The 21,751-nt window shown below is 42.5% G+C and overlaps 1 protein-coding gene across 1 annotated transcript in view; it reads left to right on the forward strand.

Moving 5' to 3' along the window:
- AMMECR1 (AMMECR nuclear protein 1) overlaps nt 1–21,751 on the forward strand; it is a 132,988-nt gene that overhangs the window by 69,634 nt on the left and 41,603 nt on the right. Inside the window, exon 3 of the mRNA XM_079961719.1 lies at nt 6,976–7,086. Within this exon, the coding sequence (XP_079817845.1) occupies nt 6,976–7,086 (111 nt within the window). The remainder of the gene's footprint in view (nt 1–6,975; nt 7,087–21,751) is intronic.

The raw sequence follows: 21,751 nt of genomic DNA on the forward strand, positions 1-21,751 counted from the left end.
TGTTTGTGTGCCTCTGCTTTGCGTGTCACAGAATATAATTTGCAATATAGTTTCCCTACCATATTAGCTGTACCACTGATTAAAGGCATACAGATTTAATTCATTCTATGTGGACTAGAGTGGCAGTATGTATGTACGGTATGTATGTATGTATGTATGTATGTATGTATTGCTTACATCCATCTTTCGAGGGGAGATTGCATTTTAATCCTCTCTCTTAAACCTTTAAACAGCTTTTTTGACTCTCTAGATTCAGATGTTTTAAGTGTGTGCATTTCAGGTTTTCTTTTCATACATCTTGGTTAATAAAGTTTTCTCTTGGCTGTGTTTTTGGAAGAGGCCCAATACTCACTTGTGCTATAAATAGGTATTTCAGTCTATCCTCAAATCTGCTAACTTTAGCTGCTATGGGCTCTCTGAACAATGTCTGAAAGAATGTGCTTCATGGAGAAATTGCTTACTTGGCATTCTGTTTCTTCACTACAAAAATAAAGCTAATGCCCACATCTGTGCTAGTAACTTTTCACCGTTTGTACAAAAGAAGCAAAGATAAGTTGAGCTTGTTTGGTCATGTCTAAAGTCATTTCTGCAACCATCACTTAAAACAGGGGAGTAGAATCTGCGGCCTTCCAGATGTTACTATAGTTGATCTTAGCCAAAAAGGCTGAGAAATGATGGCCCTCCAGATGTTGTTGCACTCCAGTACCTATCAGCTTCAGCCTTTATAGCGAGTGGTCAAGGATGATGGGAGTAATAGCCCAACAACATCTGAAGGGGGAGTACATTGGCTATGCCTGACCTAAAGATTGTTGTCAAAAGAGAAAAATGAGTTGAAAATACCATTTGCTTATTGCAAACACACAACACAACAAATTAAAATATCACCTCTGAGAAAACATGTGGAGAATGTGCAGAGCTGTGAACATGCAGCTTTATAATCTCTGCATTTACAGTCGTACCTTGGAAGTCGAACAGAATCCATTCCAGAAATCCGTTCAACTTCCAAAACATTCAAAAACCAAAGCACAGCAGCCAATCGGAAGACTCATCGGACATTCGGCTTCCAAAAATAGTTTGCAAACCGGAACAGTCACTTCCAGGTTTGTCGCATTCGGGAGCCAAAACGTTAGAGAACTGAGCTGTTCGAAAATCAAGGTACGACTGTATTGGTTTTATACAAGTCCAAGAAATTTCACCCATGGGTTGATATGCTTTATATGAGAGAGTTCTAGCCTTTCCCTTTCCAAGTCTTGTTACATGAGTGTGGCCTTTATTCCTCTTCACTTCTCTGGCTTCAGTGTGTTTTCCCTACTCGGCATCCCCACCTCCCAGTTTCTCTTCCCATTCACTACTCAAACTTCTTTCCCTTTGTGAGCATAGGACAGGCCTGGTTCTGGAGAAACAGGCCAAATTTCACTTCTCCCTAGGTCTATGATAATGACCACTGATGAATTGGGAGGGCAAGGAGATGGGGGTGGACAATTGTCCCATAAATTTGTCCATCATAGAGGCCATTTTTGTGACTTGGACTAGGCCTGCTTTTGCAGTTCTGCCCAGGCTCTGCTTACCAAAGCAAGGAGTGCAGCTTGGTAGACATACAGCTAAGTAACTTGTTGCTTCTCCCCACTTCCACCAAAAAATGGGGAAAGTAAAGCAGAATGGAGACAATGCATCATGGCTTATCTGTTTTCAAACCCATTTCCTTGCTCAAGTTGAGGGGGAGGGGATTAAGCATTTTTTAAAAATGCATCACATTCATAGCCCTTTTCCTCCATATGGGTTGGGAGGAGATTCATTTCCCCCCTGCCTTCCTTTTGTGGATCATGGTGGAACCAGGAGAATCCTATATGTGTTTCATATGTAGTTGTCTCCCTACCGCTTTCCAGGCTATGGTAAACTGACTAAATGCTGGAAAATGACTTTTATATATCAGGGGTGCAGAGCCTGTGATCTTCTAGGTGTTGTCGGACTACAATTCCCATCATCTGTGACTTGGGGTAGGAGAACAGCATCTGGAGAACCCACAGGTTCCCCATCTCCTATACAGATTCTCCATTGTCTTGGAAGATGCCTAGATTTGCTGTCGTTTGTGCAGGTATATCGGTTCATGTGGAAAGGCAAAATCATTATGGATATCCCTCCACCCTGAAAAGTGTTTGCATTTCTGAAAACGCAAAGCAGCACCTGCAGGGCGTGTGGTGAGTTGCATTTGGTGTCCCTCAGAGGAATAATTCAGGCACTTGCTGCTGAGAGCATGACAGATCCCGGATCATTTACTCTTGTAATTTGCTGGCTGACTACTAAAATAGCTGGCACATCTTTGATTTTTAGAGTATCTCCAGTGACATTGTATGAAAGTAGGTCACTGGTACAGTGTATGGAATTTGTTGTAAAACATTAATGAGGGGGTTGCTTATGGTGGGATTAAGTCTGCAGAAGTAAAGTATACTATCATGAGGCAGTGATGGGAGCATCTGAACTTCTGAACCATTTTGCACCTCTCAGTCGTTCACTTTCACAGTTTGCCTTCTGCTTTACACAGCAACTGAGGATAATAATCCCCTGCAAAAGGTAATCCATAAATATCTGGAACATTAATCCTCAGACTATCAGTTTCAAAGAAGAAAAATACTTTCTTGAGTCCAGTTGTTTAGATGCCTATTGTGGCGATTCAAAATAATGTCCAATGGGATCAGAATAATTGGGGGGGGGGCATTGAAAGTAAGAGATGAGGAGGCTTCATTCTTTTCCTGAAATTTCTTACCTACAGTAAGAAGTATTTTATATAATTAAGGCAGGGTTCTCTTTGGGGCAGATATCATTGCCCAAAGCAGTGGTTTTCAAACTGTTCAGCAATCACTGGGATGGCAGAAAGCACAATAGCAGTTTCTCAGTGAGGAGATCATAGGTGATGGAAAAGCTTCTCCTAAATGTTTTAATAAATAATATAAACTAACAATTCAGTTCCATTAAGGATATTAAACCATTTCAATAATACCATTGATGTTTATATTGTTTAATTAGTGTAACCTCTGTTTAGATCAGTGGTTCAATGTATCAAGAATCCACCCAATTAAAAGCCTGACTAAATAGATAGTTATGGTGAAAAACAACTAGTGTTGGTGCCAGATGGATTTCAAAAGGGAGGGTATTCCAAAGCCTAGGCTGTTTCACTTCCAGTCTCTTAATAATACATTATGGCTTTGTGTCATCAAAACTCCATTTTACATATCCAAGATACTTACTGTATAAACCCATTAGCAGCTGTTGTTTCCAGGTCAACTCAGAATGCTAGCAATTAGCTATGAAACCTGAGCCCAATACCATAGGCATCATGTTCTGCCATATGGCATGTACCTATAAGGGAGTCTGTTAAGATCTCAAGGAAGGCCCCTGCTCCTGATGGCATCTGCCACTGAATAAAATATGAGTGAGAGGAGCACAACCTGTTCGGTTATGGCACCATAATCATGAGACTCCCTTCCAAGGGGGACCAACCAGCAGAGGGTTTTTTTAAAAAAAAAATCTTTGTTTTTGGCCTGTGCTGGTAATACCTACTGTTGGGGCTGAAGGCCACTGAACACAAACTGTAAAGCTTGCCACTATTTTCATTAGTCCTAATCACTTTCAGCAGACCTAATCATAAAAGTATTGATCAGCTGTGGACTCAGGATGATGGTTTGTTGTAGCCAGCTTGCATTAACTTATGATTTTCAAATAAGTTTACTATCCTACATAGTGGAAACAAATGCATGCTAATATAAAAGTCTCACCAACTTAAATCGGTATAGGTATATGCAAATAGATTCCATATACATGAAATTGTTTGTGGATTGAGCTAACTTTTTGTAAGTCAATTTGAGTCATTTTTGTGAGTAAAGTGATGATGAGGATGATGATAAACAACAACAACTGGAGCTTATGTTGAAATTCATGGGGAAAACCCTGGTTGGTTGTCAAAGGCTTTACAGCCAGGTTTTTTTTTAGAATTCTGAATATTCCTCCTTAAGCCTGGGAAAAGTTAGTGTGATTAATTCTCTTAAGGGTATCCATCACCATAAACTGTGTGCTTCTATTAATACTTGCACTGCTTGTGCGGTCTATGTAAAGGGTTCTATGAGTGCGGCACCCTGACTGAATTTTGCCTTGCGTTGCTGCAGCAGGTTGGTGCACTCACAATGAATAGCCAGTGTCGCTGTGAATAGCATTTGCTCTCCTGTTTCTGAAAAAAGGCTGTCTGCAAACAGTGGCTTTGGCTCAGAAGTGGCAGCTTTTCTTTTGTGCAGACTTGTGTGCTTCCCAGCCTCACTTGCAGAAAGTTCATGGCACTCTTGATATTGAGGACCAAAGATTTTCCAGACACTGCACTGGAATAGAGTGTGACAAGAGAAATATTTTTCATAGAAGGCTTAAACCACTACAGCCGTACCTTGGTTGTCAAACAGAATCCATTCTGGAAGTCCGATCGACTTCCAAAAATGTTTCACAACCAAGGCGCGGCTTCCGATTGAGTGCAGGAGCTTCCTGCACTCAATCGGAAGCTGCGGAAGCCACATCAGACGTTCGGCTTCCAATGAACGTTTGTAAACCAGAACACTCACTTCTGGGTTTGCAGTGTTCAGGGACCAAAACGTTCGAGTCGCAAGGTGTTTGGAATCCAAGGTATGACTGTATTTTCCCTAAACTTCTGATAGCTGATGAACGCTTCATTTATTTTCTTTTTCCTGATTCAAACATCTTTGCTCTCATCCTGGAAAACGTTTAGTTTTCCTATGTGAATTAGGAAAGTTTTCAGTTTGAATCAGAAAATTTTATAATGTCCTAGAGAGTGATCTAATTTAGCATATTTGCTTTACTTCTGTTTAGAGAACAAAGCTAAAAACTTGGAAACTGCCAAGCTTTGCATTCATTGTTGCTAATGAAATTATGAAATAGAAATTTTTCTGCAGAAAAATTAAATGAGGGTGGGGGGGTCCCACTCCCTGTCATTAGTCACTCTTCTGGGCACATTTCATTCAAGGAATGGTTATTCTGCTGCTTTCCTTCATCAACTGAATAGAATGATTGAGATGTATCTTCTGAGGTAGTGCAGAAATCCTTTCCCGTGCAGCTCAGTCTACCTACATGTAATTGCATATTCCTCCTGTTTACCCTACCTTCAAGCTTATCCCCTTCCACTATTATCTCCCTTTTGTCTGTTTCTACATTTTAAGCTGCTTGAGGCAGGGACCTTTCTTCTTCCTTGCTAAAGGGATTCATGGATGACACTATATAAAGGACAGAGGTGGATTTAGTTAAACACAACTGGTTCCTCTGCTCTGGATGCCGAGCCTAAGGGGGACTGCTGGGTGTCGCAACTATGATGTAGTGAATTGATCAGAAAAGAAGGCAAGAGGCGGGCGGGGGGGGCACACAGCAAATATTGGGCTTCCACAAGGCACCACTGAAATTTGGAAGACACAATTTTGCCCACAAGTTTGTTTCTCACAGCACTCTTAGCATTGCTTTCTTGGCATGCCACTTGGGAATTACCAGCATAAACAGACTAAAATTACTGATAATTGCCTACTTTCTCAATGTAACTTGCTCTGGCCTGCCTCAGAGTTTCCTAATAGATCTGTATGCACTTCTGCTATCTTTTCTCATCATTGGGAGATGTTCTGTCATTTCCTCCATCCTGTTCTTTCTAAAGCAGGGATGGAAACTCAGACTTCCATGGGTACCAACCAACCTGTTTCCTTATCTGTGGTATAGAGGCCGGTGGATGTTGGGAGTCTGCTGACCTGGTTGATGGTTGGCATGCTGTTTTTTGGGGGGACGGGGTAGGATGTCTTTCCTCCTGCATTGATGTATCTGCTATTCTGTTATTTTAATCATTTTGTGGTTTTATATTTTATGAGTTGAGTGCAAACTGTAGCAGCCTGGGAAGGAGCAGTTCCCTCATCACAGAGGCATGGCATCTTCATTGTATAGCTTTTATCATGTGCTGAAGATGCACCTCTTTATCTTGGCCTTTGACACCAGAGATATATTTTTATTACCCTCCCTATTCTTCAGGTTGTAAGTTCCTTTAACTTGCATTTTATATTGTTGTAACCTACCCTTGGACCTTACAGTCAAGGGTAGATAAGAAGGCCAAGAAATAATAATAGTAAGGCTAATGAGATTTCTCTTCAGCGTATTGGGATGGAAATCTACAGCCTTCTTCATGTGAAATGCTCCTGTTTTTTCCACATCAGCTCACAGTTAACCACTTACCTGGTCACTTGTGGAAAGTTAATTGTTTCTAGGTGTGTGTGTCAACGCATAATTCAGAAGTGTGCGAGTCATAAAGAGGGAAAGGGGTAGTCACATTTGTGGATAGGCTTTAAACATTTTTATCCTACCTTGGGGGGGGGGGGAATTGTAGGCAGCTTCCAATCAAATGGAAACATCACTGAAGTAGAATGCTATTATTCAGAACAAACGTGGTAAAATTAGTAGTACTTGGAATACAGCAGAAGCAATAAAATCTCAAAATCAGCACTAAAGTCAGCTTTGCTATTTATTCAAAGCCTGGGACAGGTAAAGCAGATTTAAACTACCAGGTCTTAAAGTTTCATTTAAAACAGCTTGCTGGGGCTGATAGGAACTGTAGTACAAAACAGCATGAGGGCACCAGGTTGTGAAAGGTTGATCTACAGTCAGAAGCAGTAGTGAAACATGTACAGTGTTGCATAGGAAGTTGGAGAAGTGCTTGAAAAGTATTCTATCCTTCCTATTCATTTCCTTCCACTAACCTGTATTTTTGACACCTCAACTACAACAGTATTCTCAAGAACATGTGCAATGAGCCTTGAGGCATATTTATAGTAATACTGTTAACAGCATTTCACAAGCATAGTTTTATTCTCAACTATGAGGTGGGTGACTTGATTTGATCACAGTCAGAACTCCTGTCATGTTCTCCTTTTCCCCTTCCTCTTTCCCAAACAGCCCACTCTTTGTAACATGGAAGATTGGTCGAGACAAACGATTGCGTGGATGTATAGGTACCTTTTCTGCCATGAACCTGCATTCAGGACTCAGGGAGTACACACTTACTAGGTAAGATTGTGTTTCTTTTCATTTATCTCAGCCACACTCAGCTGATAGGAATTTCTGACCGCTTGAAATGCAGTAGGTTTTTTTCCTCACACAGTTACTGATTCCATAGGCCTGTTGTCACAAAATCTTGTAACTGGGTTCTGTTTTTTGTGAGGAGGTTTTTGTGGCCTAAAATTTTCTGTGGCTTTTGTATAACAGACCCTTATCATATCACCTTTCTCTGATTTTTTTTTTTTAAATTATTTGAGGAAAGTGTGACACAAAACCTTGTGTGTAAATATAAAGCTTGGATGGACACATTCAACATTCTCAAACAGCAGGTATTCTCACTACTTCTCCAGCAGGTGCTTCCGATCAGCTGCAATTAACTTAATCCTACACATTTCCATGACACCTTATTTTTCAGTGGCATCTTGTTCTTGAGTGGGAAGCTGCTGGACTGGAGAGGTAAGTCGTAATTAACCCTTCACTTCCATGCCACCTGATGCCACCTGTGAGTCATACCTAGGCTGATACATACTTTTTTATTCTTTTTATAGCAGTGGCCAATAATAGAATTAGTATCTGGACTTCAGTCTCTCATAGATTTTTATGTGATTTTCTGTTTTCTGAAAGATGGGTATACTGGATCAGCGTAAGCTAACTTCTCTGTTCTTACTGTGTGCCTTTTCAACCTTCAGGCAGTGGTCCAGGGACTGGAAATGTATTTTGCCATGCAATATGTTTATTTGAGTCAGCTGCCCACACTGGTGTCAATAATTGCACAATTGATTTAAATTTGGGAATTGCAACAAAATTTTCCAGTGTGTGTCGTAAGAAGAGTACTTCTTTTCAAAGCTCCAGGGAACAGGAACTTTTCAGGTCTTGCTGGGGCAATGTGTGCATGAGACAGACAAGAGATTTGTCATTCCCCATCCAGCCTTTGGGACTCTGTGCAGCCCCACTCCTTGAGTGCTTTGTCTGCCTGCAATATTCCATTAAAACTTTTACAAAGCCTCATGGTTGCTTGGATGGAGAGATGGGGGTGGGTTAGAAACATATGGCTTTTGCATGCCTGGATGTGACCTGCTGTATAGAGGTAACAGTCACATCCATTGCTCTGCCTACTTTTGTCTTTGGTTCTGCCCACCACTGACATGCAGCTTCTAGAAAGTTGCCCATAAGGGAATATGGCCTTTGGGCTGAAAAGGGTTCCTCACCTTTGTGCTAGAAAGATCAGGTTGCAGGTGAACTGAAAACTGTCAAGAGACCCCCAAGAGCTTCTGCCTGTCAAAGTAGATAATATTGAGCTAGTTGGACTAGCAATCTTCTTCCTGTGCTCTTATAGCACTTAAAGGTTCAGGTTTCGGGCTGCCAGTTCCAAATGTTAACATTCCATGTCCATGTGGTTGGGGGTAGAGAGTGGGAGAGGGAAACGCGGTCCTTCTGGAAACATCCCTATACAGTGGATGGAGGAGAAATATTTTTATTTTAATGATGTACATTCCTTCGACACTGAGTGCATACTTAGCGCCATCTTGGAGTCCCTCAGCTTCTCTGCCTAGCACAGGTCTCTTAGTGTGTAGACCCAGACCATTGAGCCCAAGCTTCTATAGCCGCTGTCTACCATGAACCAGCAGTTGCAGCAACAGCAGCAGAAATGTGCTATGTTTAAAACAGAAATTTATTCTTTTGCTAATTAAATTGTTTTAAATGTTTATTTTATATTTTAGTTTATTTTGGAATGTTTTAAGATTTTTTTTTGTTAACATCATTTCATTAAATGTGTATTCTGTACTTAACCTCCTTTATTATGTTTTCTTTTGAAATCTTTAAGTTGTAGTTTCCTGTTAATTGTGTCCTTTATAGTTGATTTTTGTTTGTAATGTTTTGTTTTAGATCATTTTATTTGATGTTTTAATGTAGGTTGTAAACTGCTTTGAGATTTTTTTTCTTACAAATCTAAAGTGATATAAAATAAAATTATTAATAATAATAATAATAATAATAATAATAACAACAACAACAACAACAACAACCGTGATCTGCCTCACTCCAGATCCTTTCTGTAAACTGTTCACAGCTTGATCAAGCCAGTTCCTTTTTCACTCACCTCCAGTTTCTTTCTTTTCCCCCTTTCTCAACTAACTACTCTACATTCTGTAATTGTTTTCAGTTTATTTACAACCTGAAAGTTCACAGGTGTTTGAAAGTCCATTTTTCTGTTTGTTTGTTTTATAAATACTTTCATTTACAGGCTCATATACTTCTCTATACCTAGGAAACCTCCTGAGCATGTACAAAGTACACCTTTATTTCTGGGTGGCCTTGTTTCCAGACTTCCAGACTGAAAACAGTTTCAGATGGTTGCCCACTGCTGATCAGGGCACTTATGGTGTTTGAAACTATAAAGGAGAGACTCACCCCCTCTTTGCCTTACTTTTGAAAACTGTTTTTTCCCCTTAAAACTGAATTGTTTCGGTAGCAACGTAAGAAGAAAAATGACTATTACTCATACTTAATCTAAGCACAACTGCAAAGGCTTCTGATTAGGCATGTAGCTATGTGATGTTGAATGTTATCTGCTAAGTCTGTTCTATCCTGTTTCCCCTTCATTATTGTTTTCTTTTAAACCAAGTCACGAACCAAGTATTACTGCGAATTTTTATGCTATTTTTGTGATGTACAAATGGCATGATACTTGTTCTATTTCTTTGTATCAATTGTTATTCCTATGGTAATAAAAGGTAAAGGACCCCTGGACAATTAAGTCCAGTCAAAGATGACTATGGGGTTGCGGCACTCATCTTGCTTTCAGGCCGAGGGAGCCAGCATTTGTCCACAGACAGCTTTCCGGGTCATGTGACCAGCATGACTAAACCGCTTCTGGCGCACAGAACTCCATGATGGAAGCCAGAGCGCACGGAAACACCGTTTACCTTCCTGTTGCAGCGGTACCTGTTTATCTACTTGCACTGGTATGCTTTTGAACTGCTAGGTTCGAAAGCATACCAGTATTTCTATGATCCTTGTTTATACAATCCAATAATAATAATTTTTAAAAGTGAAACTTAGCTTGTAATTTTAAAAGATGTTTTGTAATTGGTTTTATACTTGGAAGCTGCTTAGAAGCCATATTGAGTAACAAATTGATTGTAAGTAAGTAAGTAAGTAAGTAAGTAAATAAATAAATAAATAAATAAATAAATAGTAGGTAAAATCTGGTAGCTCTACCAGACTGTGGGAAATTATAAAAATTACTCTGTGGGCCAGCATAAATGAGCTGCCACTTGGCCAGAGATTCCTCTGTCTGGCAATAGATTGTATCATTCCATAACTCTTTAAATGGGAACAATATTAGAGCTAGCAGCAAAGAGTGACTGGGGCAACCAAGTCAGATGGGCAGGGTACTACTACTACTACTACTAATAATAATAATAATAATACTTTAGCCCTTTAATTCCCCTTTGAGTTCTGAAGGTGAAGACAAAGCTGGGACACACACACACACACACCCACACACACACACACACACAAAAAAAAATCTGTCCCAGGCACATAATTGCATAGCACCTGGACATTTGATTTAGGTGCCCGGAGTCTTAAATATTTTTTTTCCCACAGGGCAGTTCATCTGTAGATCTGGTACTGGCTTCTTGGATACTCCAGTGTGGAGAGCCAGTGTGGTGTAGTGGTTAAGAGCGGTGGACTCGTAATCTGGGGAACCGGGTTCGCATCTCCACTCCTCTACATGCAGCTGCTGGGTGACCTTGGGCTAGTCACACTTCTCTGAAGTCTCTCAGCCTCACTCACCTCACAGAGTGTTTGTTGTGGGGGAGGAAGGGAAAGGAGAATGTTAGCCGCTTTGAGACTCTTTTGGGTAGTGATAAAACGGGATATCAAATCCAAACTCTTCTTCTTCTCTTCTCTCCCACCCTCAGTCTTAGTTAAACATTATAATTTCTTTTTCATTTTTACTGTGAATACTCCATATTTTTGCTAATACTGTAAGATTGCAACTTAATGTGGGGGTTACAGTCCAGGGATTTCGCCTAAAGCCAAAATAGTGTTTAGTCCAAACCCTTCGGATTCAGTGGTGGCTGGGATTGCCAAAGTCATTTTCCCCAGAACCCTGCCCCCTTTCTTCCCCTTTTGGTTTGTTTATTTTTTTCTTTGGGATCATTTCCCAAAGAAAAGGATATATACTGTTGTCAGATTGTATGTAGCCACGGTCAGTTCTCTGCAGAAGGCCTGTGCAATCTAATTTCTCTTCAGTCTGATGCAGAACTGATGCCAACAATGTTTCTCATAAAAATAATTGATACCTTGCCATTAGTGCCTTGTAATTTGCAATATTAAATAGCAAGAGCCCCAGAAGAATTCTGTCTTCTTGCTAATGAGTCCACTTGCCTTCCCACTTTGTCAAAAGGAGTCATTATTTGTTGGCCCTTACGATGCCCTTGGGAGACCTTCACCCCACCACAAAATGAGGAGCTGGGTGAGTCGGGAGAAAAGAAAATGTCAGTTCCCTGCACTGGATACAAACTTTTGTGGTCTTGTCCTGTTGCTGGGCCCAATGTTGACTTTTCCTGGGTTCCCTTTTGAAACTTTCAGAATTCCTAGAAGAAAGGGATCAGCTACCCCTTTTGGAGCCAGTTTAATAAGGTCTGAATAGCATCTTTTATATGTTGTGGAAGCAATGCCTGGATGCCAGTAACTGAAGAATTTGCTTTATCAATGTGGAAATGGGAGTGGGATCTTATGGTTCCCAGCTCTGGTGACCTTGAGGGGTGGACAGTTTAAGGGATAATCTTCACTTCCGGCCACAAAAGGATCTGACTTAACAAATGGTAATGTGTTGCGTCACTGGCATGAGACAAATCTGTTTTGTGCTTACCCTGACTACTCATAAATTTATTGCTGGCAATTCAACTCTCTTGGGCATACTCTGAAGGAGAGGAATCTGAGGGCTGTGGATTTGATTTTTCATTGAGTATTTTTGCTTTCTTGTGATTTGTCTGGACAGTTTCACAAACCTTTGTTATTCAGATTCTTTTTATGCTTTATAAACTCGGCAGCCATCCTTTGAGAGGGCCCTTTTTTGAGGAACTGCTACAGCCCAGTTTGCACTTTCTTGCGCGGGGGGGGGGGGGGGCTATCGCCTTTATACTGTCCCCAGTTGATAGCAGATGTTCAAGGATGCACTGCAGCAACCTGGCTTTCGGAGACCATATCTTTATAGCCCAAGGGCCAAACTACACATGACAAGTACATCCATGTTTGTTCACATCTGTTCAATTCATGTAGAAAGTGTGGGAAAGTCTAGTTCTTGCACGCAAGTGCCATTTGAGTCAGGGGAGCCAAACCCTCTGCCTTTTCTGCCTTATTGACCTGCAAACCTTACTGAGTTACAGTAATTTCTTAACTTGTCCCTAGCTTATCTGCTCTGATATGAGAAGTGATCGCTAGGCTTGTGTGCTTTAAGTTACGGTTACCAGACGTCCCCATTTCCCAGGGACAGTCCCTGGATTTGAGAATAAGTCCCTGGGCAAATTCCATCCCCGGATTTCATCTAATGTCCCTGGGAAAAGCAGCAGCGGCAGTCTCAGCAGCCCGGAGCAGTTGGCTCTGGTTGGCTTCAAGAGCTGCATAGAAGTCTCCATATGATGGTGGTGCAGAGGCTCTTAAGATGCAACTTCCAGGCTGCCTCCACCTTCCCTGACCCCAGCAACTAAGCTGTGAAGGGAGGCTTCATGCTGCCTATCAGGGCAGCCTCCTAACCCCTACTTGCGTGCAAGCAGAAGCGGGGCAGGGATCTCTCAGGTATGAAGGGAGGCTTTACGCTGCCTATAAGAGCTTGCTTGCAAGCCAGAGGGGGCAGGGATCTCTCAGTTAGACAATGGGAAGCCTGCCTTCCCAGCTGAGAGATCCCCGCCCCCTCCTGCTTGCACGCAAGTAGGAATGGATTGGGGCTGCTCCAATGGGAAGGGAGGCATTGTGCTGCCCGAGCCTCACCGCTGCTGCCACACTTGGCCCTCCTTCTCCGCCTTCCATGCCTGACGCACCGCACACCACTTCCCCACCTCCACCACTGAAGAACTAACAACTCAGGGGCTGCCCAGGCTCATAGGAAAAGGCGATAGAAGCCTCGGAGGAAGGGGAGATGTGGTGGTTGAGGTCAAGGCAGCGGCTGCCACCGCCATCACTGCAACATCAATGTCCCGAACGTGTAGTATTTAGTTGGTTGGTTGGTTGGTTGGTTGATTGATTGATTGATTGATTGATTGATTGATTGATTGATTAAAGTGTCCCCAGATTCATTGAAAAAAATCTGGTAACCTTACTTTAAGTGAGGCTGGAAGAGAGAGAGGCCACCTAGTAGTAAGCTCATAGTAGAGATGAGAATCAAATTGAGTCATGCTTTGTTGTAGCCCGAGCTCTGGTGCACTGCACTACAACAGGTTCAGTCACTGAAATAAGTTCAGATTGGCTGGTGGGTCACAAGGTGGCATTTTTCAGGACTGCATCCCTGTCTTGACAGGTGGTAGGCATATAGTGGAGTGTACTTCATATCATTGCTGTGGGTTTTGTAACATATTTTGCATTTCCAGAATTTCAGCTTTTTGAATCAAATGCAGGGAGTTCACCTGCTGGTATGCTCAAAGACTGTGGCTTCATATATTTCCACATGGTTGTCACAGTAGCTTCTTGCTTTACATTATTGTGCAGTAGTTAGAAAACAGCCTGGGGCAATCTTTTCCAACAAGGTGTCCTCCTGATGTTCTGGGCCACAGCTTCTTTCAACCCAGCAAGTATGACCATGCTGGCTAGGTCTGATGAGAGTTGTGGTCCAAAACATCTGGAGGGCACCAGGTTGGCAAAGGCTGGCCAAATGATCTTTTGAAAAGGTGATCAGGAAAAAAAGAATCGAGAAAGAATTCTATGCCTGGTAATGTCACTCTTTGTATGTAAGGAATAAATAGTGGAATTGATATTTTCAGAACTAACTTTTTATGCTAATATTTTTTATTAAAGGGAGAGGTGAGTCAGGTGACCAGTGTAACATGTTTTCCCCTCATTCATGAAGTCAAAGGTTGCAATGTGATGAAAAATCAGCTTTCCTAACATTACTGGCACTGATCCTGCCCCCCTCCCCGTCCTTTCTGAATGGCATGGAATAGAGTTCTTGTTAACTGGCCACATCACACAGATTATGTAGAAGGGATGAGACTACCCACAGTGAAGAACATTTCTGGCTATATGTTTCATGGATTTTTCTTTTGGCACAGACTTTACTATTCTTCATGACTATAAATGTGATGATATGGTAGTAGGAGAGAGAATTTTTTTAAAAAATAATATGCTGAAGCATTTGTTGTGTTTTGCACCCAAATAGTGTATGACAGACCAAATGTATGATTTTGAGTAAACCAGCAGAATGTGTGATTTATAGCAATCTAGATTATGAAAAAAATTGCCTTGTGTTTTCCAGCTTCTTCAAGAATTTACTGACCTTGGAAGCAGTTTACTACACCATTTCAGAACAGGTTGACAAACTATTTTTCATGTATTGTTGAGCAGTCGTTCTTAAGGTTCTCCCCTTGAATTTGTTACGGTCTTACTATCTTTATTTCCTTTAACTTCATTTGGCAGGGGTGGGTGGAAAAATTCTCAAAATGAAATGTCCATTATCCTCTAGAATGCTAGTCAACCACTGGGTTCCTTGGGCATTTCTAGTTTCAAGACCTATTTCCCAGGGATCCCTGTGCATGGAATGCTCTTGGCCCAGAGTCCTGCTGTCTAATTAAGACTTTGCAGCAGGATCTTTATGGTGCAACATAGTAAACCTAAACAAGGAAAGATAGAGGGTCATATGCAGCATCAGTGAGTTAGGGACTGAGCCAGGCAAGCCCATTCTGAACTGGGCCTGACATTTAAGCAGAGATGGGGGTTTTCTGAGTCTGATTCAGAATTTACTTGAAGACACCATAAAACATAAATTCATAGTCCAAACCAGTTTCTGAGCATTCCTAAATTTAACATTGTTACCACCTTCATGTCATGAAGGAAGCATGATTTTGAGTAGGTGTTAAGTGACCAAGAAGTTTTACTAGCCTTAGTGTTGTTGGTAATCTGTATGTTAACTGATAGGGGTAGGGTTAGAGTTTTAAGGTAGTAGAGTCCATGATTCTTGGCCTAGCAGGATTCTTCTTTACTACAATATAGATCCATTCCACTTCTTTGAAAGGGGAATGAAGAAGAAATGAAATTTGTACCCCAGAACACAGATAATGTGCATGCATGTATACTGTTTAAAGTAGTGATGTAAGCACTTGGAGATAATTGCGCTTTCATTTATTACACTGTTTTTGGTACTTTAAAGAAGCCAAATACAAAATTTTCCTGAGAGTTAGTGCCCATGTATCCAAATCTGTTCCCATAATTTAGGATAGCTAAATGTAGTTTTAATGTAATAGAATAATCCATATTTCTTTGAGGATTTCCCATAAAGCAGAGCAAAGAAATAAACCCTGAAATACAAGAAAGCACAAAGAAATGTGATATCTTCATTGACTGCACAATTATTTAATTCACAATACATAATCTAGTATTTTCCCCCAAGTTATTTAGTGTTCATTCATTTTTGGTGCTTTTGGTCATACTGACTCTTATGTTGCAAGAGGTCGTCTAGCTTTCCCAGATGATGATGATGATGATTTCTGTAGCACTTTCAGTGTCCATGTCACTTTACAGAGTACAGAAGGGCATGTCCCCCTGCCCTTAGAGCTTTCAGTCTAAAATTTGAAATGTGGGGAAGGGTTGAAGGGAGGAAGTTATGTGATACACCTGGGTGTTATTGGGGAATAAAGACAGGAGCCAGCATAACTGGTAATTGTTTTAATAATTCCAGTCTAGACATGCACTCTTCACTGCAGGATTCCTTTTCAAAGCTCTTTACAGCTTGTATTTTCACAGTGAAGGCAGCCTGTTTCACCTACAGATACTATTTTAGCATTTTGCATTGGGCCTATTCAGAGACTACACAGTGACATGACCAGTAAGGCCTGTGAGAAGAGCTGTCTTGTCTTGTCAGGACTCCAGAAAGGTGAAAACATTGGGGCACTTGAAGAAGAAGACAAATGGCTCCTTGCACACCAAGGGTTGCAAATTGGAAGCAGCCTCCCTTTCCCCCTGCTCAGTGCAAGGGGCATTTGCTATCTCAAGATAATAGTGATGGGCACTAGCCTGCATGAGTGTAAAATGGAATCAAGATAAATTCATTGAGAAACAGCTCAGTCAAAGGCATTTTAGTTGTGATGAAGCCTCCGCTTAAGAGTCAGCATGCCACTACGTACCATTGGGTGGGGAGCAACAGCAGGGGATGTTTATTGTCATCATGCCCTGCTTGCAGCCTTCCTAAAAGCTCTGAGAAACAGGATGCTAGACTAGATGGACCCCTTACGTTGATCGAGCGGGGCTCTTTCTGTTTTCTTCGTTCTTTTCCCTGTCCTTTAAGTGGGTGTAATGCTAAACCAAAGGGACGCAGGTGGCGCTGTGGGTTAAAGCCTCAGCGCCTAGGACTTGCCGATCGAAAGGTCGGCGGTTCGAATCCCTGCGGCGGGGTGCGCTCCCGCTGCTCGGTCCCAGCGCCTGCCAACCTAGCAGTTCGAAAGCACCTCCGGGTGCAAGTAGATAAATAGGGACCGCTTACCAGCGGGAAGGTAAACGGCGTTTCCGTGTGCGGCTCTGGCTCACCAGAGCAGCGATGTCACGCTGGCCACGTGACCCGGAAGTGTCTCCGGACAGCGCTGGCCCCTGGCCTCTTGAGTGAGATGGGCGCACAACCCCAGAGTCTGTCAAGACTGGCCCGTACGGGCAGGGGTACCTTTACCTTTACCTTTACAATGCTAAACCAGGATTGATGCTAAGCAGGTTTGAACCATATAACAGCAGTTTAAGACAAACAAAAAGTGAGAGGGAGAAAATGTATGATGCTCATTTGCAAACTTATAGCTAGTAGGTAAGGTAAAGGTAAAGGTAAAGGTACCCCTGCCCGTATGGGCCAGTCTTGACAGACTCTGGGGTTGTGCGCCCATCTCACTTAAGAGGCCAGGGGCCAGCGCTGTCCGGAGACACTTCCGGGTCACGTGGCCAGCGTGACATCGCTGCTCTGGCGAGCCAGAGCCGCACACGGAAACGCCGTTTACCTTCCCGCTGGTAAGCGGTCCCTATTTATCTACTTGCACCCGGAGGTGCTTTCGAACTGCTAGGTTGGCAGGTGCTGGGACCGAGCAGCGGGAGCGCACCCCGCCGCAGGGATTCGAACCGCCGACCTTTCGATCGGCAAGTCCTAGGCACTGAGGCTTTAACCCACAGCGCCACCTGCGTCCCATAGCTAGTAGGTAGTCTGGGATAAATCTGCACTGTTCCCAAAGGTCTTAGTAGTTAAGACTGAGGCACTGTTAGTATGTAGTTCCCTAGACTGGATGGATGAGAGTTTGCCTGCTCTTGATGGTGTTACGCTCCCTGTGAAGCAGGAGGCACACAGCTTGGAGGTTCTTCTGGATCCTTTGCTGTCACTTCAGGCTCAGGTAGTCTCAGTGGTGAAGAGTACCTTCCGTCAGCTTTGGCTAGTGGCCCACCTCTGCCCCTATGTGGACAGGGATAGCCTAACTACTGTTGTCTATGCTCTGGTAACCTCTAGGTGAGATTACTGCAATGTGTTGTAGGTGGGGCTGCCTCTAAAGACAGTTTGGAAACTTCAGTTGGTGCAGAATTTGGTGGCCAGGTTACTCTCTGGCACAAGATGTTTTGAGCATATTACACCAATCCTGGCCCAACTATACTGGGTGCCAGTTAATTTCCAGGCTCAATTCAAAGTGCTGATTCTGACCTATAAAGCCTTAAACAGCTCAGGAATTCAATATCTCAAGGACCACCTCTCCCCATATGAACCCACCTGGAAGCTGTGGCCATATTTAAGGCCCTTCTCTGTGTGCCTCCTCCACAAGAGGTCCAGAGGGCAGCAACATGAGAACAGGCCTTTTCTGTGGTTGCTTACCACTTGTGCATTGCTCTCTCCAGGGGGGCCCATGTGACTCCTTCATTACATATCTTTAGGCACCAGGTGAAAACATTTCTTAAGAACCAGGCCTTGGGCTGATTAACATTCTATGGCCTTTTAAATGTGTTTATGGGAGGGGGGCTATTAGTGGAGTTTTTTTGGTTTTATTATTTTGTGTTCTCATGTTGTATTTTTATGTTGTGAACTGCCCTGTGATCTTCAGATGAAAGGCAGTATACAAATTTAATAATAATAATAATAATAATAATAATAATAATAATAATAATGAAGAATAATAATGGGTTGGGGCTCTTTCTCAAACAGAAATCCTTGAAAATTTTAACATAATTGCCCTTGAACTGCCAACAGGTGCTTTTTCTTCTTCTTTTTGCATTAACACTATCATTATGCAACAACTGCAAGTCCAAACAGATCAAATCTATACAGTATGCACATTTAAAAATTAACATTATGTGTAGCAATAGACTCCTTGCATTTGGAGTGTGCCTACCAAAAATGATTTGAAGGCTTTTGGGCAAACAGTTCATAGCAGTCATTGCCAGGCAACAGTCTTGTCGGATGATGGCAGGCACTGGGCACTTCCTCATTGTATTAAATACATTCTTCATGTTTTTGCTACTAACCGTCTCCAGTCATTGTAAAGATAAATTTGACTCACTACCCAGGGAGGCATGCCCTTCCTTCTTTATTGTGACTTGGTCTATGGGAGAATATGAATAGAATAATTTATTTGGGAAGAATGTAGTTAACAGGAAGATTCCTTAAAAGCTGATCCCCTGTAGTTCAAGGGAGCTGGGTTTCCTTTCCCTTTCCTGCCTCCATGTAAAATCTTGATGCCTTTTGCATTCTCTACTGTATAAAAAAAACTAAAATTTCCCAGGCTCATGGAAATGTATTACACTTTGCCTTTCAACTCTGTTTCAGTTTTTGAATTGCAGTTCCCTTTCGTCACATGCACACCCTTCCAGGGTCGGTTGCCCCAAACATGCCTTTTCCTTTTAATGACATGAAAATTTGCTTATTTTTGCATTAATATGTTTGAAATATCTGTGCACAAGTTCAAGGGCAACTTTCATGACTTAAACTGGGGGTTCCCAAACTGTGGTCCTTGGACCAGCAGTGTTCAGTGAGCATCAAGCTGTGGTTGCACAGTGTGACTCTGAAGAACAGCAGGACCAGGAGCTGCTCAATTGTCCTCATCACTTGAGAACCCCGCTGGCTTCCTCCTCTCCTTTGTGGAGGATGGGGAGGACACGGGTGTTGCTCTCTCTTCACTGGGGATGAAGGGAAAGAAGGAAGCCAGCGTCTGTTGCTCCTGTGGAAGGCCTTTGCTAGTCCCACCCACCCTTTGAGATTTGCAGTCATATTAGGTTTAAAAGGAAAGTGGGGAGAAGTCTCCCACCTACACACACAAATCCCTCAGTAAAATCCTCTCGTTTCTGTTCTATGCATACTTTCCTTAGCATTCTAAGGTTTGTCAGTTCTATTCAGGAAATGTAACCAGAGTTTCCTGTTCAGTAGTTAAGATTGGAGTATCAGAACAATTTGTTTTCTAACAGATAGGAAAGGAGTGTGTACACACAATAGTACCTTTCTGTCTGTCAAGCATGTAGGCTTCCGGCATTTTGGTGCTAATTAGCAAAACAACAATAACAATCAAAGAAACAACCCCTGTTTCATAGGCTGGCTTATTTAAAAGTGCTGAAATACTGTACAGGTATTGTTTCCTGTTCAGCATGTGTACCCCTTGACTTTTATAATAATGGCTGTGCAACTAATGTCTGAAAAATTATTTTCTTGTGTCTGATATTTGGTGCATGTTAGCCACTCTGCTTTCTTGTACCTCTGCACCAGTCTTCCCCAACCTGCTGGCCTCCAGATGTTTTGAACTGCAACTCACAGCCTGCACCAGCATGGCCAATGCCAGTCGATGATGGGAGTTGTGGTCCAAAACATCTGAGGGGCACCAGGTTGGGGAAGGCTGCTCCTCACTGTTGTTCCTGTATTTCCCAATTCTCATTTTAAGTGTCTTGTTATCCATGTTACATTGAGGGAAAGTGATTTCTTAACTTGCCATATATTATTTTTGTGAGAAAAATGCTAAGCTGTACTTGGCTTGTCCATGAATTGCAGCAGGATGACAGAGCAGCAGGTAGGCAACGTCGACAGGCAAGCAACCAGTGTAGGTTTTGTGGGGGGAGGCGGAAGAGCTGCAGCAGAACAGGTAGGGCAGGGAAGTCCCTTAGCAATCAGTGTGTTCTGCTTCCACTGTGCTCTGGACACAAACACCACCATTTCAGCCTCAGCAGCCTCGCAGGCCTAGAAAGCGACGATGAAGCAAGGCAGTTGCTGGTAAGCTGCCCTGGTAGACAAGTGGCCTCAGGGGCAAAGAGGAGGTAACTGGAAGTGGGTGGGCAGATCAGCACAGGGTGAGCTTTACAGGCTTTCCCACTCTCCTTTTATCACTGCCACCACTGGTTACAGAAGACAGGAAGGGAAAAATGCAGCCATCCTTCTCTGGCTCCCCATGGTAGACACAGTGGCAGCAGGTTAAGAGGGAAAGCTTGCAAAGGCTACTCCACTCTGGTCCAGCGCTTTCCCTTTCAGTCCACCCTCTGGGGAAAAGGGAAGAAAGGTTTCAGGAAATACGTGTGGGGCAGAGGATGCATTTGGAGTGTTGTGTGAGGGAAGAGGATTTGGGGTGAGATGTGTGGGGAGGGGGCATAAAATAATGTGTTATTGGATAGAAAGAGGGAGGAAAAAATGTGAGGGTAGAATATGTGCTCATGGGGGAGAGATGAGGGTATGTGTGTGGGGGGGAGGGATGTTCTGGGTAGAGAAAGAAGGATAGTAGGGGAAGGTCCTTTTACAGGAAGAGAAGGGTAGAGACAGAGATGTGGGAGAAAGAAATGTTAGTTGGTTACGAGAGGAGGGGACTGATGGATATGGAGCAAGATCAAAGATGCTGTTAGGTAGTGAGAAAGTGATATGGGGGGGGGAGATGCTTGGGTTCGAAGGACACTGAGGGTCACTGAGGAGTAGAATTGCAATGGGGTGATCAGTGCATGACAAGATTTTACAAGCTTTTCCATACTCCTAATTTCAATCTTTGGTGTTGCGATTTGGGCAACTCATGTGATTGAAAGGTGGGTTGCCTTGTCCACTTGTGGGAGCTAAAAATGTTTCCCACCACTGGTCTGAGGGTTTGTAGTTCAGGGAATGTGTCAGGGAGGTAGTTTGGGGAGTCATGGACTGTAGGTAGTGTTGGTGAGCAATGCAAGCAGTGGTATAGCGCTGTGTGTGTGTGTGTGTGTGTGTCTGTGTCTGTGTCTGTGTCTGTATCTGTATCTGTATCTGTTTGTCTGTCTCTTGTAGGTTTGATTTTATAGAACAAAAAACGCTATTGCTGAATTACTAACAGCATTATTTGTACATTATTATTTGCCTTTCTACAAAGGTGGTGTAGTCATAATTTAAATCCTCAGTCAGTAGTGCTTATTTCAATGTTTACCGATAAATAATGAATTTATGCTGAGCACCTTCACATTTCAATGATAATTGTGGTGAACCTGCACCGTTTAGATTTCAGGGCATGTGATA

Source organism: Podarcis cretensis (assembly GCF_951804945.1).
Source record: "Podarcis cretensis genome assembly, chromosome: Z".
Lineage (NCBI taxonomy): Eukaryota > Metazoa > Chordata > Lepidosauria > Squamata > Lacertidae > Podarcis > Podarcis cretensis.